Source organism: Misgurnus anguillicaudatus, chromosome 2 (genome assembly GCF_027580225.2).
Source record: "Misgurnus anguillicaudatus chromosome 2, ASM2758022v2, whole genome shotgun sequence".
Lineage (NCBI taxonomy): Eukaryota > Metazoa > Chordata > Actinopteri > Cypriniformes > Cobitidae > Misgurnus > Misgurnus anguillicaudatus.
This window is the reverse complement of record NC_073338.2, coordinates 22,042,057-22,059,383: the sequence shown is the minus strand read 5'-3', so window position 1 is coordinate 22,059,383 and position 17,327 is coordinate 22,042,057. Positions and strand designations below refer to the sequence as shown.

General features: G+C 35.8%; 3 protein-coding genes across 5 annotated transcripts; 2 read left to right on the top strand and 1 right to left on the bottom strand.

Annotated features, from left to right (window-relative positions):
• Positions 1-303: 303 nt before the first annotated feature.
• nol7 (nucleolar protein 7) lies at positions 304-2,207 on the bottom strand. Of its 2 annotated transcripts, none has more exons than XM_073874641.1 (8): positions 1,979-2,207; positions 1,655-1,715; positions 1,431-1,486; positions 1,322-1,350; positions 1,146-1,197; positions 940-1,061; positions 780-857; positions 304-704 (listed from the first exon to the last, which is right to left on the bottom strand). In XM_073874641.1, exons 1-8 carry the CDS (start codon positions 2,101-2,103, stop codon positions 631-633), a joined length of 597 nt encoding a protein of 198 aa, XP_073730742.1. In that variant the 5' UTR covers positions 2,104-2,207; the 3' UTR covers positions 304-630. The 2 variants fall into 2 exon arrangements, with proteins under 2 accessions (XP_073730742.1, XP_055057908.2); XM_055201933.2 differs by having other exon boundaries at positions 1,146-1,192; positions 1,323-1,350; positions 1,979-2,206.
• A 669-nt stretch (positions 2,208-2,876) lies between these two features.
• Positions 2,877-4,458, top strand: epdr1 (ependymin related 1). The gene is made up of 3 exons (XM_055201929.2): positions 2,877-3,247; positions 3,507-3,715; positions 3,805-4,458. Exons 1-3 carry the CDS (start codon positions 3,018-3,020, stop codon positions 3,993-3,995), a joined length of 630 nt encoding a protein of 209 aa, XP_055057904.1. The 5' UTR covers positions 2,877-3,017; the 3' UTR covers positions 3,996-4,458.
• A 1,725-nt stretch (positions 4,459-6,183) lies between these two features.
• On the top strand, positions 6,184-16,023 carry stard3nl (STARD3 N-terminal like). Of its 2 annotated transcripts, XM_073874635.1 has the most exons (10): positions 6,234-6,343; positions 7,273-7,302; positions 7,448-7,727; positions 7,859-7,936; positions 11,079-11,160; positions 11,346-11,395; positions 11,480-11,597; positions 11,736-11,828; positions 15,461-15,516; positions 15,610-16,023. In XM_073874635.1, exons 3-9 carry the CDS (start codon positions 7,524-7,526, stop codon positions 15,511-15,513), a joined length of 678 nt encoding a protein of 225 aa, XP_073730736.1. In that variant the 5' UTR covers positions 6,234-6,343; positions 7,273-7,302; positions 7,448-7,523; the 3' UTR covers positions 15,514-15,516; positions 15,610-16,023. The 2 variants fall into 2 exon arrangements, with proteins under 2 accessions (XP_073730729.1, XP_073730736.1); XM_073874628.1 differs by lacking the exon at positions 7,273-7,302 and having other exon boundaries at positions 6,184-6,343.
• Positions 16,024-17,327: the final 1,304 nt, after the last annotated feature.

The window sequence follows — 17,327 nt, the reverse complement described above, 5'->3', positions numbered from 1 at the left end:
TAATTGAAATTTGGCTCCCCTTGAGATGTCAGAATGGGATAATACTGCCCCTTAATCTGCACTATCCAACCACAGCATTGCCATTTAGTGCAGAGATCAGCTCATTTGCATTTAAAATTTAAAAACATTTTTGCTCACACCTACAAGTGACAATTTTAACATGTTATAATAAATTATCTATATGGTATTTTGAGCTAAAACTTCACATACGTACTTTGGGGACACCAAATAGATTTATTTGACATCTTTAAAGTCTTGTGAAATATCCCCTAAAGAGTCAAACTAAAGAAAACTAACTACAAATGTCAGTCCTTACATTAGTTTACATTTATTGAAGTGTACAGTAAACATCCAGTTGACGCGTTCCAAAATAACACCCTTATTTTCTTTTGTGTGCCAGATACAAGATAATGGTTGCATCTTTTAAATGACCTACAAAGTCATCACTTGATCTGATGCTCTTCAGATAAGCATGGCTGATTCATCACATTACTCAAACATATATGAAGTACGGACATAAACCTTAGTTTAAAAAGGTTTTCATTCAAAATAAGACCCAGTTTTTTTTAGACACAACCCGTATGTGAACGAGTATAGAATCATAATCCATCAGCTCTTCTGTTGTAGGATTTAGGAAGGAACCAGTTTCTGTTTGTGTCTAAATCTTTTGTTGGACTTCTCAGCTTTAGCTTTACAGTCAGCACCTGTAGATAAACACAAGACAGTTCAGAGTATTGTTTTCCAAAACAAATGTATGTTAAAGAAGATGCAATACTCACTTATTTTTTTATTTATAAACTCTACAGCTGCACCTTGATTGGTGCCTTTCTTCCTGTTGAGAGACAGAAGCTCGGCACCTGAAGACATGACAACATAAATATTAGGACGTTTTGTAAGGAATAAATCTGGTATAAAATAAGTGGTTGTGTGTTATCTTACTGGTTGTTCTTCTGGTTCCTGGTCCATAGAGGCGAGACTGAATGAAGTCTGTGGCCCTTTGTTGCAGTGATATGGCGGAGGAGTTGTCCTTTAACCTCATTACACTGTAGCTGTCCTGTAAACTAAATCACATGCACACTTTCTCACCTTATGCTGCTTACAGCTGCACACTTTTAGTAAGATTACACTTAATAAGCTTCTCTTACGTTTTGGAGATGGTCTCTTCCTCATTTAGGGTCTCTTCATCATCATCATCATCTGCAAGACATTTAAAAATATTTGTGCCAAGGTTGTTTCACCTTTGAATGTATACTATAACAATCCAGCCGATAAAAGGGAAACATATTTAACGTAAAATGATTTAAGTAATTTAAATAGTTACCGCTGTTGTCGTCCGATGCCTTAGTCTGTCTAGAATGATAAAACACATTTTAAAATGTTTTCTTCAAAAAATTATTAAATAACCAACTATACTGAACTGCAATGCTTACCTTTGAGGCATTTCATCAAATTCCTCCAGGACATCTGCAGGAAGACACTTCTTTTTCTTAAAAAAAAAAACAACAACAGGTAACGTTATGGTGTAAATTATTGACCAGTACTAACGTTACAGGTATGTGAAACTTGATCAATGTTAAATATATTTTTTGTGGATTGTTATAGTTAATATTTTAAATGGAAAGCCATCCAGGGTATGCAGTTCACCAATGTGTACCTTTTGCTCCTGGAAAAGCTGCTGTCTTTTCTTTCGTTTCTCCTTCAATAGAGTTTTTTCTCTGAAAGCAAATAAATGCATTTTTTTAGGAAACGAATTTTAAAATAAAAGACAAAACTTTATTTACACTGACATGCTTATGCTTGGTTTGCCTAGGTTTCCAAAGCATCCATGTGTATAAATGACTTCTCTTAATATTGTCACATATAAGTTACACGTGTGACATTTTTATTTTAGAGTAAGAAATGTATACCCTGCATAACGTTCTTATGTGCTGAAATTTAACGTTAGTCTATGCTAAAAGCCTACGACTCACTAATGTACCTTTTAGCTGACTCCAGCGCATCTTTAACACTCTTCAACGCTACGCTTTTGGACTGATCGAAGGCGATCTCCTCGGGCAGCTCATCGTCACTGGAGTCAAACTGAGTCTCTGCTAATTTAGACATTCTGTCAAACTACTTAAACTGGTTAAAAACTTAACTTTAGAACCCACGTTGGATGAGATCCGCCATAATAAAAGCCAACAACATTAGACATACGTTAAAGAAAGACAAACTAAAGTCAGAAGTGTCTGCAGATACAACTGCTGCCATCTGGTGGCTTGGATGTCTCAATAATATATATTTTTATTTTATATATATAACAACAAGAGAGTTACAACAATGTATTGTACATGAATGTCGTCAGTGTACATATGTAAATGATGTACATAATAAAACTAAAAACAATAACAGAAAGATAGCCAGAGAAAACAAAGAAGCACCCCACGCAGTTGTTTTCGACTTCATGAGGCGTTGCGCAAACCATGACATCAAAGTACCGCGAGAGCGATTTGAACGCTTGCAAATCAGTCTAATATCTCGCAGTACTTCAATGTCACGAGCTTATAGGTCTGCGCTGCGCCGCATAAACCCAAACACACCCAACAACGCATTACACACAAAAAGATTGCATATAAAAATCAGCATGTAAATGAGAAGATCAGAGCATACATATAATTAAAAATACAACTATAGTTATTATTGATAGTTCAAAATATTAGACATTTATAACATAATGTGTCTGTTAAATTCTTATGGTTCTTTACAATTACATAAAAAATACAAAATAGCAACACAATTAATAATTAAAAAAATATAACAAGACACAAATGTTAGTAAAAGTGTCTATATTTTATATTTATTATGTCGGGTTTTTGACCAATCAGTGTTTTCGACGTATGTGACATGGATGCGGTGCGTTTGGTCACTTGACGCACAGTGCAAATTTGGACCGGATAAACAAAAACAACTCTATTTATAGCCTTCAAGCAGTTCAGTTATTTTAATCTTAATGTAATTATTATCTAGCTCCAAAAGATATGTTAGGTTTTGTTATGTTTATGCTGACATTCAGCTGCTCGGTGATGGGCTATCCTGCGTCAGAAGCGGCGCTGGTGCAGCCCTGTCTCTCGCCGTTACAGTGGGAAGGTCGGACTGTTGAATATGACCACAGTACGGGAATAAACACACGGGCTGCTGTCTCCTATGATGCACAAAATCAACAAATAAGGGTCCTGGAGCAGAAGACAGGACACACACCATGCAAGAAGTACGGAACAAATTTTGCAGAATATGATGCACTATATTGTCTGTGGCTGTGCTTCTCTGTGCACTTTTGTTAACTCAAATTTATATTTAGCTAAATAACAGTTTATTCCTATTTATTTAGATCCAATTTACTAACTTCAGGATCAGTCTCTGTGTTATGTATAGCATAATAAACATTGATTTTCATTTTCTGTTGGTGTAAATAACTGTTATAAAACGTATGTACTGCAAAACTAATTCTATTTGCAATTTTCTTTGAGGTTCTATGAATACATCTACCTGTACAAAAGTGGAGTGTTTTTCCAGATTGAACAAGTCACTAAAAAGTGTGCAAAAATCCCTCTTACTGAGGCCTGGGACCCTTATGACATCCCCCTGAACTCCACATATGAGGACCAGTACTTCATTGGTGGACCTGGAGACATGATTGAGGTTCAAGAATGGTCTGATCGTAAACAAGCTCGCAAAAGTATGCAAGGCATATCATTTTCATTTCTGTCAGAAACTAGGACCTCTAATGCAGATCTTCGTCAAATGTTTTCTATGTGTTCCTTACAGATGAAGCCTGGATAGGTGTGTACACTTTGAAGGACTGCTATCCTGTGCAGGAGACATACACCAAGAACAGTAGTGTGACAACTTCCACTCGCATATTTGACCTTCAGCTGGGCATTAGTGACCCCGGGGTGTTTATCCCACCCAGCACCTGCCAGTCAGCACTGTCTGAGAAGATGAAGCCTGATTGCTGAATACCTCATTTATAAACACCAGGGCTCGGCATTGCATATAGATATACAAGTTTGTCAATATGTCAGCTTGCAAGTCAAAATGACAGGGGTAATTAAACGTTAATAGTAAACAATCATAATTTAGTTCACTAAAATTATCCAAGAATGTCAATCTTATTTGATAGTTCTAGTTTCTAACTCTTAGCCCTTTTTGTTTTAAAATGTTACTCATACATTATTAAAAACATAATTGTATTTAAGCACAAATGTGATGTTTTGCTGAACCAATGTGAGCTAGTTCAGCATTTTATATGCGATTATTAATAATCAGTTCAGCTACTGTACCTAGTACAATTATTTCATTTTGCTTTAAAGCTTGTTTACAGTCTGAGTGCTTACACTTATTGAAATTGAATGTACAGAAAACTCAGATTTTGAATATAAATAAATAAAAACATAACAATAAAATTGTCTTTAACTACAACTGTTGTTGACTTATTTACTTTGCACCAAAATTACAATGACATAATTTGGGTACGTCAAATGTTATATTGTTTAGTGGATGTGTTGAGATGAAAATAATGACCTTTATTAAAAAGCACTCACCTAAAGGAATACAGGAAAAAACTCACCTAAAGGATTATTAGGAACACCATACTAATACTGTGTTTGACCCCCTTTCGCCTTCAGAACTGCCTTAATTCTATGTGGCATTAATTCAACAAGGTGCTGAAAGCATTCTTTAGAAATGTTGGCCCATATTGATAGGATAGCATCTAGCAGGTGAGATATTTGTGGGATGCACATCCAGGGCACGAAGCTCCCGTTCCACCACATCGTAAAAGATGCTCTATTGGGTTGAGATCTGGTGACTGTGGGGGCCATTTTAGTACAGTGAACTCGTCATGTTCAAGAAACCAATTTGAAATGATTCAAGCTTTGTGACATGGTGCATTATCCTGCTGGAAGTAGCCATCAGAGGATGCATACATGGTGGTCATAAAGGGATGGACATGGTCAGAAACAATGCTCAGGTAGGCTGTGGCATTTAAGCAATGCCTAATTGGCACTAAGGGGCCTAAAGTGTGCCAAGAAAGCATCCCCCACACAATTACACCACCACAACCAGCCTGCTAACAAGGCATGATGGATCCATGTTCTCATTCTGTTTAAGCCAAATTCTGACTCTACCATCTGAATGTCTCAGAAATCGAGACTCATCAGACCAGGTAACATTTTTCTGGTCTTCAACTGTCCAACTTTTGTGAGCTCATGCAAATTGTAGCCCTTTTTCCTATTTGTAGTGGAGATGAGTGGTACCCAGTGGGATCTTCTGCTGTTGTAGCCCAACAAGGCATTTTCGCTCACTGCCGCATACTGGATATTTTTCCCTTTTCACACCATTTTTTGTAAACCATAGAAATGGTTATGCGTGAAAATCCCAGTAACTGAGCAGATTGTGAAATACTGGCACCAACAACCATGCCATGCTCAAAATTGTTTAAATCACCTTTCTTTCCCATTCTGACATTCAGTTTGGAGTTCAGGAGATTGTCTTGACCAGAACCACACCCAAAAATGCATTGAAGCAACTGCCATGTGATTGGTTCTAAACCTGTATGCGTTTCCTTATTCTCTTGAACACAAATTTTGATAAAACATCCCTGCTGGAAAAACCATGTTGTGTTTTGGTGCTGGTTTGCTGGGGACCACCAGCATGGTCATCAGCATACCAGCATCCCATACTGGTCATACCAGCAAGACCAGCATATGTTGTGTTTTGGTGGTATGCTGGTGACCACTAGCTAAACCAGCACCAAACCAGCATGGGAATTATGCTGGTTTTCCCAGCAGGGATAGTAACCACACAGTTGATGGTATTGACTGCCAAGGTAGTATAAGAAACAAATACTTTGGAAATCAATGGGTACCACAACTGTTTGCTTCCCATAATTTATCAAAATATCTTCTTTGTCCCTACTAATAAAAACACCATAGACCAGCATAATTCCCATGCTTCGATTGGTGCTGGTTTAACTGGTGGACACAACATATGCTGTTCTCGCATTAAATTGATCTTGTGTGAATGAGCTGCTAATATTGTTACACAGAGATTTGATTTAAGGTTTTAAAACTTAAAAAAAAATATAGAATGTTTCTGGCGTTTGTGTCTGTCTGGCACAGTTCCGGGTTGTAGTGGTTGTACTACATATCCCATAATTCCGCTTCCAAAACAACATCACACTATTTCCTGTCAGACTGAAACGAAAGTCATCAGATGGTGCGGATTTTTGGTCAACACAGATAGATGATCCTTCAGAGATCAATAATACAGAGTTTTCTTTCATAGGATTAATTTACAGATTGAGGTGAGCGAATTCACGTTATATTTTAAAATCAAATGTGAGGTCCGTTTTAGGTGAACCGCGCTTATTAGCAATGTTAAAAACATTATAGCTAACGTTAATCATCGTTTATTTTACAGGATTGATCGTAAATTCAGCATGATTTTACATTTTTAAGCTTTAAATACAGTGATTTGTGGTGTGTTATTATGACACTGTGTCGCAATTGCTCTGCTGTTCCTGTTTTCTGTTGTACTGTCATGCTAGCATTTAACGTTAGTCTGCAAATTGGTTTAGCAACGCTCTGAAATAATCGCTACACAATAGATCATTAATGTACTTTAATTTGTCTGTCAAGTAAGAAACTAACTAGGACCGTTTTTTTTTAAATATAACAACTAAAGCCCAATGACAACACAACAAAGAAAATTTCCCATGTATGTTGTCAGCCTTGTATTCCAGAATAACATTCATGTATCCAAAGCGACTTAGAAATTAAGCATGGCAGCATTTAACATTTGATCATGATTCAACATTTAGCATCGTACACAAATCCACTAATATAATCCTAAATAAGTCAATTTAGTTCTCATGTGCCTTTATGGGGAAGCAAAAATCATGCCTAGTGCAGTTCAGGTCTATATTAGCTATTCAGTGCTGATATGAAAACAATGAGGTGTTAAAAATTCCAGTGCTGGATGTTTTTCAGTAAATGACAGCATTAGGAGGAACTTGGCCTACTAAACAAACAGCCAGTCACTGCTCTCTCTTCTGTGTTTTTTAATGCTTGCTGGAAACTCCTTATGATCTTCCTGATAAGACTTGCTGTACTGGTTTAACTAGGCCAAAAATTACATGTACAGTACCACAATTTGTTGATTTTAGCAAAGACTAGTATTATATTTCTCTTCAGATTAACATATACACTGTACTGTTGTTTATTCAATATTTGCATTAAACACCTGCTTTAAAGACATTTTTGGGTGAGCTATCCCTTTAAATATATCCACCTACTGACTACAGGATGTATGGTGTGTTTTGTTATCATAAAGAATGATAACGTGACACAAATAACTTTTAAACACGTCTTTCACTGTGTGAAATGTCACCGTCTCTATGTCCCTTCAGAGCTGGTCATGAATACAAAGCTGGACTGAAAACTTATTGTGAATGGAGTGACATGATTGGATGAGTCTGACAGGTCATGGCCAGCCAATGCAGCAGCAGTGTGGGTTCACAGGTCCCACCAGGAGCTTGGGGCTCCATCAACTCCACTTCACTTTCTGCTCGTGTTGAGTCATATGAAGCAGGAGAGAAGAAGAGCATCTCAGATATACGGAGAACCTTCTGCCTGTTTGTGACCTTTGACCTTTTGTTCGTCACCTTGCTGTGGATCATTGAGCTCAACGTACGTTTTAGCATGACATTCACATATGCAAATAGACTAGATGCAGTAATAAGCAGCAATGCACAGTATATTGTAATAGTACTGTATTCTGGCTAAATGATTTGAATGAGTTGCTTTCTGTCCTCCTGTAGGTCAATGGAGGTATACAAGAGCAGCTGAAGAGTGAGGTGTTGGACTATGACTACCACAAATCTTTTTTTGATATATTTGTAAGTACTATACAGTACCCTATATTGTACAAAAGCTTAAATTATGCACTATTCAGTATGGAAATCCCCAGCATCCAAACCATAAAGGTGTGATTTATGATAAAGCTGGTTGGTGAAAATGTTTGGGGATGTTCTTCCCACCCTTTCCAGTTGAAGAGTGAATTCTCGATTTTAACATGGATGAACTCATTTACACCCTTTTTAAAACACATGATCAAATATGTTTATTATTCTCAAACTACAGACTCTTTGGTCTGGTTTCAAAGACGAGGCTTAGCTAAAGCCAGTTCTAGGCCTTAGTTAAATTAAGATGTTTAAGCATCTTTTATAAACATGCCTTAGAAAAAGATGTTACTGGTGTGTATTTAGAGTCAATGGCACTGGAATATTTTCAGTTGAGACGGCTCAAAAATGTGTCTTAGTCTAGGACTAGCCTTGAAGGGACATTCCACGTTTTGGAATCTATTCAGCTGATCTCCAGATCTGGCAGTAACACTTTTAGCATAGCTTAGCACAATCCATTGAATCTGATTAGGCCATTAGCATCGCACTCAAAAATAACAGAGTTTCGATATTATGCCTATTTAAAACTTGACTCTTCTGTAGTTACATTGTGTACTAAGACGACCGAAAATAAAAAAAGTTGCATTTTTCTAGGCTAATATGGCTAGGACTATACTCTCATTTTGGCGTAATAATCAAGGACTTTGCTGCTGTAACATGGCTGCTGCAGGCATAGTGATATTATGCAGCGCCTGAAAGTAGTCCCCTTGGTTACTTTTTTCGCCGCCCATGTTAAGTTAAAGCATGCACACCGCACGTGTGAGCAGCGTGGCGCGTGGCAGAAACATCGCTGCAGCAGCAGTGCTGCGATCGTTTCTGCGTCGGCTCTATTTTTGCTGCGCTGCTCACGCTCAATTAAAGTGACAGTGCATTGTTTATGGTTTAAATCAAGGCTATTCAATTGCCGGCCGCAGGCCAAACCAGGCCCCCAAGGTAATTTGATCCGACCCTTTATGTAGTCTGTAAAAAAGACATCTCTAGAATAAATTTTGTTAGTTAGACAACGTCTGCACCTCCACCACTTTATGCGTATCATGCTGACAAACATACACCTGATTTCACTGCTCTTGCGAAATCTAAAAACATATTCTGTCTTATTAGAAGAAGGTAGCCTACTGTTTGCCAATTATTAAGATGGCTGTTGTAGTTTAAATAGGACTACTGTAATAATTATCTTTGACAAAAACAGCATAAAACAATTATGTTCCATATTATAATCTTTTTTGTTATGTGCACTGAAGTGAGTAAATGAGTTAAATTCTCAATGAGTGTGATATGGCTCTTATTTAACTCTTTAAATGTAGAATAAAGCTTACTTGGGCATCTTACAATGCACTTATGTTGTTATGCAATTTTAAAATACAACATGAACATGTCTGGATGTAGTAAAAGCCTACATTGACATCGCACAATGCACTAATGTTGTTGTATGCAGTTTCAAAATATATGTTTGTAGAAAAAGCCTATTGTACAATGCACTGATTTTGTTGTTATGCAGCTTCAAAATATAACATTAGTATGTTTAAATGTAGGAAAATGTAGTCATCATCACTGATATATCTCCGGCCCCTCATTTGAGATGCTTTTCATGAACTGTCCCCATGACAAACTAATTGAATAACTCTTGTTTAAATGGTCTTGGATTGACGCAAAAAAGTTTAGTTTTACAATAAAATCATGAATGTGACGCCAAGTGTGTTTCAAACAGTCATGACTTTGAGCTATTTAAAAACACACTGTAGCCAGAAGACTGCGCTGTCATTCACTCTCTGCCCAGCAAATGAGTCCTCATCTATTTTAATAATCTTCAGAGAAACAGATACATCTATAAATCTAAATCGTATGCTTAAACTGTTGAAGGGAAACACCATCGACTGCATCATGCTGTCAATCACTGAGTGATTTTTTTTATTTTATCGTAAAACTTCAGAGAAACAGATTTAATAATGTGCCATGGGCTTTTTATGTCTATAATTGTGTTTTGTGTCTATATCTGTCATTACACGGACCAGAACAGCACGAAAAGAATGTGGATTAAACAAATCATCACAGTTATATAAATTACACTGACTGTCAAAAAGCGTCTTGAAGAGGTTTTGCTCATTAATGCATGTAAAATAAAGTAATGTGAACTTGAGATTTTTATACTGTTATTAAACTGCACAGTATGCGCTGCAGACGCAGCCGGTGTGAAAGGACAATGGCCACGCGCAGCAAATGCTCTCCTCAAACGCTGCTCACACTTGCGCTGTGAAACCGGCGTAATATCATTGCGCCTCCTGCAGCCATGTTACAGCAGCAAAGTCCTTGATTATTACGCCAGTTTGAGAGTATAGTTCCTAGCCATATCTGCCTAGAAAATCGCAACATTTAATTTTCCGTCTGCCTTAGTACACCATGTAACTGCAAAAGAGTCGAGTTTCAAATAGAAAAAATATTGAAACTCTTTGGTTATTTTTAGAGCGATGCTAATGTTCTAATCAGATTCAATGGATTATGCTAAGCTATGCTAAAAGTGGTACCTCCAGACTCGGGGGTCAGCTGAATGGATTCCAAAACGGTAAAAATCAAATGTTTAACTCTAGGGGAGCTGGAAAATGAGCATATTTTCAAAACAAGTGGAGTGTCCCTTTAAGCCTTGCCTGTGAAACTAGGTCTTAGGTCACATGCGTATAAACTGGTTTTGTTTCCTTGTACAATTCCAGGTGTCTTATTTAGTAGTTTAGTGGATTTTTATGATATGTTGGCGTGTGTTTGTTACAAAGGAATATGTTTTTATGTGCGAGATTTAGGCTTTTGAGAGCGTTGTCTCGAGACTTGTAAGTTGCCAACAGCCTGTTTGGCCTAGATTTATATTAATAGCCAGTGATGCTAGAAATAAAGCATTTCGAAACTGCTGCCTGACAGCATTCTCTGAACTAAAGTGTTAATGCAACCATGAAATGTTGATAAACCAGTCATTCACACATGCAGATCATGGCTATGCATTCCCTATTAGCACATGCAAAGGATTTTATATTATGAGTATATCTGTTATGTTTTTATTGCATTTTATTTATTAACAATATGTGTTCCTCAGCTTTTGGCAGTGTTCCGCTTTGCAGCCTTGATTTTGGCGTATGCTGTCTGTAAGCTGCGTCACTGGTGGGCCATTGCGATAAGCAGACTTTTTCTTCACATCTCACCATCCTCCACTAGAGGACAGTGTTGCTTAACTTCTAAATGAGACGCACCATCTTCTTTTATCATTGAGCTGGTTAAGCTCTGACCTGCATTTAGATATAACGCTATGTTTTAATGGACACATTACTGTAATTCTTATATTTTGCATTTGTTTTACAGATAACCACAGCCATTACCACTGGTTTCTTAATTGTAAAAGTAATTGTGTCAAAGGTACAGTTTTCATCCTATCATTTTCTTTTCACACTTTACATTCTGTCTTGTTTGCATTGACCAAGTGTTCCTCTTGTTGTCCAGCTTCTGTCTCAAGGAGCATTTGGGTACCTTTTACCCATCATCTCCTTCATTCTGGCATGGATAGAGACGTGGCTCCTGGACTTCAAAGTCCTGCCACAAGAGGCTGGTGATGAAATCAGTAAGAGTTAACTACCAATTACAGTTATACGTGCTGTTGAATATACAGTAGATGAAATTGTAACTTCATTCATTAGTATGAATTTGCTGTTATGTGTAAGTATTGTGAAATTAAGCTGACACGTGTCCTGTGTGTTAGGACATCTTCCAGCGCTAAATCCAGAACCCCCCGTATACACAGGAGCAAATTCAGAAGTCCAGAAGTTCTACTCCCCTCCTGAATCTGTGGCAGGTACTGACTTGACCGTAATCTGGAAATACTGTATATAAGATATGAGATTTATATAAGTTGAATATTCTTTATGAATTTATATCTAGTCAGTGTTTTACTCCCTTTTTACATCTACACCAAATTTGACTCTGGACCACTTCACCAGTCTTTATTATACATCATATGAAAGCTGAATAAATAAGCTTTCCATTGATTTATGGTTAGTTAGGATAGGACAATTTTGGCCGACATACAGTCCTGTGCAAAAGTCTTAGGCCACCATGCTACCATTAGATTTATTGTTTTTGCAATTGTATAGTGATCACATATAATTATTTCTCAGTCTCTTTATTAGATTTCAACCAGAAAATACAGGAAATGTGTATGTGGTATTAAAACAGCATAAAAGTTTAAGCTGAAGTGTCAAGTATTTAGGGTAATTGAAGGATCTCTTAAACCTAAATAAAATTAAATCCTAATTTCTAATTCTAATCGAATGACTTCAGCACTTCAATATCCTTAAAAAAGCTCAAGATGTGTTTCGTGCTAAGAGAGGTCACACTAAATACCGACTGATGCCTGAAGAAGACATTTAGTTTAAAAAAAAATAGTTTTTAATTTTGTGTATATATTTCCTGTATTTTCTGTTTGTATCTTAAAAAAAGTAAAAAATAAATATGGATGGACATTAAAACTTTGCTAAAACGACAAAGATGGCCTAAGACTTTTGCACAGTACTGTACAACTATTAAAAAATCTGGAATCTGTAAGGGTAATAAAATCAAATATTGAGAAAATTGCCTTTAAAGTTGTCCAGATGAAGTCATTAGCATTGCATCCACTCACAAAAATAAAGTTTTGATATATTTATGGTAGGAAATTGACAAAATATCTTCATGGAAAATTATCTTTACATAATATACAAATTATTATTTTTTTGCATAAAAGAAAATCATTAATTTTTACCCATACAATGTATTTTTGGTTTTTGCTACAAATAAACCCGAGCTACTTTCTGGTCCGTGACGGTTTATATATCACCGTTTTATACACCACATCAAAGATTTTTAAATTAACGTTATAATGTTTATTTCTGTGTTTGCGTTTTTGACAATCCATTCAGTTACAGTTAATACAAGCAAGCTCATGTTCTCACCCTGTTCATGTAACAGTAACTGATATATTTCCAGGAAATGCCACTATCAGAGTTCAGGTGCACTGTGGTTAATGGTGAAGATATTAAAGGATATTACTGTGCACATCATTATTAAGCACAGCACAAAAAATCCTATTGTCTTGTTTAAATTTTTTAACATAATTTTTTTAAACATAATTTGATATTTTTAGAATATATTCTTAGTTTCAGAAATAAAAAACAGCTGTGTATTGTTCAAATAATATTTCGTGATTCGATATTTTCACATTTGGTCAAGGTCAAATCACTCACATTCACTTTGGGTCATTGTATTGCTGAAATATAAATTTAAGCTTTAGTTTTTAATAGACAGCAATTATTAATTTTGACTACAAAATTTTTGGTTAGAGCATTATTATTATTCAGACAACCAAATACAGACAAAAAGAGATTCTGTTTGACTATTGGCCTGTTTTGTGTTTGTCTCCAGTAGTGGAAAATTCTACAGTAATTTGGGTTATTTACCTACCCAGTCTCCTGAGGATGCGTATAAATAGCACGAAGTGTAAAACTCGTGCAATACATATGCCAAATTCCACTTTGGCGTGCATATGTTGCGCAGGTCCTTCCCATTCACTTGGACGGGGCCTCTTTTTTTGTCGTTTTATTTATTGGTTTGTCAAATTTTTTCTGTTTTTTAAACCATTTTCGCTTGGGTTTAGGGTTAGATTTTAGATTTGCTTAATGAGGTTATTTAATATACAGGTTTCTCTATGTTTTTTTCCATATTTAAGCCATGGTCGCTTGGAGTTGGGGTTAGAGTTGGGGTTTGGGTTAGGATGTCATTTTTATATTACAAAAAGTTGTTCTAGCCCTAAACCCAAGCAAAAATGGTAAAAAAATAGCAGAGAAATTGAGAGGCCAATGAATGGAGCGACGGAGAGGAGATGCACCGTTTGGGTGAATGGGAGGGACTGGCGTATCATATGCACGCCACACTTCATGCTGTTTATACGCATCTTCAGGAGACTGGGCTCAATTTACTCGTGCCGCATTACCTGCCTTTTCATCGATAGAAACATTCATCTTTATTGAAAGTGGGTCAAATTTGTAGTCGATTTGTAATAAAAATGTTACATTTGCTCATTTATTCTAGGCCATGCAAAGGATTTTAGGTAGCGAAATGACTGATCAGTGAATCAGTTATGTTCGCCAACAATCAGTTATGTTGCTTTGGAAACAGTTTGGGTTTTATATCGATACAGTTGATGTTAGCTTAACAATTTACAGAAAGACACCAATTGTGAAACAACAGTGTTCTTATTTGCTCCTAAATCACAATAACTAACAACATTTATATTTCTTTCATGTTATTGTGCATTTCAGTGCATGGAGATAAATAGTTTTTTTGTTTTAATTTAATAATACGAGAAAATTAGTCTAGATCAGTGGTTCTCAAACTTTTTCACATTAATGGCCCCCCTATAGACCCTTTTACAGCTCACGTGATCAAATAGCCTGCGCACGCATTTAGGCAACAGTTGGTGTTATTCCCCATTGGTTCTAACGTGTTAGCAACTCAGAAAGTTTATTAAAACGGTTTCCCTGCATCAAAATGTCTGGTTGTGCACTAATATAATATACTAATATATTTATCTGGTAACTTTTTCTTCTATCCACACCACTATAGTAAACGGATCTGGTAGCTGTGTTGAAAAAGTTGATAAAATCTATTTTTAAAATAACTTTCTCTGTCTGTGTTGCTTCACTGCTGATTCTTGCCATACTTCCGTTGCCTAAAAGCGCGCGCATACGCTGCCACGTCATCATTGTGTACAAAAAGTAAAAAGGTCTATTGCCCAAAACGATATTTGAAGGCCCCCAACTCACTCTCTTTCTACATAATAGAATAGAATATATATATATATATATATGTATATATATTTGTGTATGTATGTGTATATATGAAGAGTTTCATTGCAAAACGAGATAACTTCGTTTTTTTTATTTTTCAGAAGTCTAATTTTTTGGTTGTGCATTCCAATTAATATCAATTCCACTGCAGTTGGTTTGTTTTGATTTAAACCTTCATAACTTAAAAAATACAGCTAAGTAGCACCATAGAACAAAATAATAACATGATAACATAATAATAAACATGTTTTAACAAAAATGTTAAAAACGGAGTTATCTCAACTAAACTCTTCATATATATATATATTAGAGCCAAGAGAGGTCACACTAAACACTGACGATGCCTAAAGACATTAATCCTGAAGATTAATTTTTTTATTTTTTTGTACATATTTCCTGAATTTTCTGTTTGTATCTTAAGAAAATAGATTGAAAAATAAATATAAAACAAGAAGTCTGGTGATGGTGGCCTAAGACTTTTGCACAGTACTGTGTTATTCTGATGCATATCATCAGCTCAGTGGTATGTTTTTAGCCATGAACATGCCTGCCGTAAAGTAGTATATTTGCTCTTTTAACACTCTTTAAATATGATCTTCTGTAGATTCTGATGAAGATTTTTATGATAAACAAGATCTGGAGAAGCCCATCCTCTAGAAGGTGTTTCATTTTTATATTGGAGAATATTTGTTACAGCTTTATCTTTCCCCACGTATGTAAATCTAAATAATATATATTTCTATTTTTTATTAGGAGCTCCGGTGAGTTTTGGATTCGTGCAAGGCCTTACAGTGCTACTCCACCTGTCTTTGATTAAGTTTGTATACGTGGGTTACCAGCTCTAGACAGCTTTGCCTTACATCCTCCATTGCCACGATTAAAAGTTTGTTTCTTTGACTCAGTCAGTCTACCCATACAGTCAAAGCGTTTAGTGCAATTGATTTTTTTCTTTGTTTGTGTTTCTACATCAGATGAAGAACAAAAAACTGTTCTGTTAATTGTTTAGTATTGATTATAAAAAGATACATGAAGGATTTTAATGTGAACTATACAGTACAGTATGTTATGTGTATATTGAACCTTAAGCATCACTGGATAGAAACTCATATAGTAGTGAAAGCCTCAGGTCTGCACTGCAACTCATTATTGTGTAAAGATGCAGTTTTTTTTAAGTTTTTCTCTGATCACCTTCTTCTGTTTTAATGCCTTTGACCAGTCTGTAAGTGTGTGAAATGAACGTTGAGGGTACAGAGGCTTGCTTTAAAAATAATTTTGTTTATTTGCAAAATAAAGGACTTGCCTAATTTTGCATGAAATGCTCTTAAAGGAAGAATTTACAATGTATTATGATGCATGGATAGTAATCTGATTTTATGTTTGGGTTTTTCGTCCTCAGTAAGCATTCCTCAACATCTTATCCTCTTAAGTTTACTTGTGCCACACTTATGATAAGGGCTTATGTACCTGATGCAGGTCTGGGACCTTCAATTTGCTTTAAATAGTTTGTAAAGGATCGTTATTCATACAGTATGTACCATCACAAAGCCTTGAAGTATTTAGGACAATATCAGATTGTATTCTTACTTCAATCTGTATTAAAAATTACTGTTTTTCTTAAACGTGTGCCTTATGTTATGCATTATTAATTTTTTTATGCCATGTTGCCTATAGTAATGCATTGGTTTGTATCGAAGGTGAGAAAACAAGTGGAGCGGAAACTCTTGCTGTAGTCAGTTTGTGCACTCACGAATGATGCATCAAACCTCCTTGCCCACAAATAACAGCTTAGATTAGCAAGACAAACACCCTGCAGCCGCTAATAAATTATCAGCAGATCATGCTGTGGTTAAACTGCTGCATGTTTTCTTTCCAGTAAGCGCTTGGGTACCCAACCACATTTTCCTACCGCGCAGTTTCGATTGCCGTCGTAATGTTTTAAATTTATGTACGGGGTTTTTGATCTTAATTAAAAAATGATAGCAGAAACTGCTCATTTGTAGCTAATTAAGGTAATTCATTATCAAACCAAGAATGTAATGTGTACTTGAGATGTTTAGTAAGAGAGAAACTTTAGTTCAGGTCTTTGTTTTTTTATTATTATTTTATATACACATCTTTTTGTGTTAAGCTTTTAACACATTATGTGTCATTTTCTGTTAATTTTGTTTTAAAATAAAACACAAGTTGTGTTAAAAGTAACACAAAATGTGTTGTTTCAGTAATACCACAGAGAGGGGTGGATTCTAAAGTGTTGTTTTTAACACATCTGTGAGTGTATTATACATATTTGTACGTTTTTCATAGCATTTTTTTTAAATTGATAGAAATGTTTAATTCATACTGTATATGTACCTTAATAGAAATTTGACTAAAAGTAATTGTTTGTTGTACTTGATGTGAACTTGTTTAATGCATGGTGGCTATATAATAAATTAATACATTATTTCCAATATTAACTATATTTTCAGCAC

Coding starts and splice junctions, on each gene's coding strand:
- epdr1 (XM_055201929.2), top strand. CDS start 3,018: ATGTTAGGTTTTGTTATGTTTATGCTGACATTCAGCTGCTCGGTGATG. Junction 3,248..3,506: donor GGACACACACCATGCAAGAA/GTACGGAACAAA, acceptor ATTTTCTTTGAG/GTTCTATGAATACATCTACC. Junction 3,716..3,804: donor TCGTAAACAAGCTCGCAAAA/GTATGCAAGGCA, acceptor TGTTCCTTACAG/ATGAAGCCTGGATAGGTGTG.
- nol7 (XM_073874641.1), bottom strand. CDS start 2,103: ATGTCTAAATTAGCAGAGACTCAGTTTGACTCCAGTGACGATGAGCTG. Junction 1,351..1,430: donor TTTGATGAAATGCCTCAAAG/GTAAGCATTGCA, acceptor TTATCATTCTAG/ACAGACTAAGGCATCGGACG. Junction 705..779: donor GTTTATAAATAAAAAAATAA/GTGAGTATTGCA, acceptor GTTTATCTACAG/GTGCTGACTGTAAAGCTAAA.
- stard3nl (XM_073874628.1), top strand. CDS start 7,524: ATGGCCAGCCAATGCAGCAGCAGTGTGGGTTCACAGGTCCCACCAGGA. Junction 7,728..7,858: donor TGTGGATCATTGAGCTCAAC/GTACGTTTTAGC, acceptor GTCCTCCTGTAG/GTCAATGGAGGTATACAAGA. Junction 11,396..11,479: donor TAAAAGTAATTGTGTCAAAG/GTACAGTTTTCA, acceptor CTTGTTGTCCAG/CTTCTGTCTCAAGGAGCATT.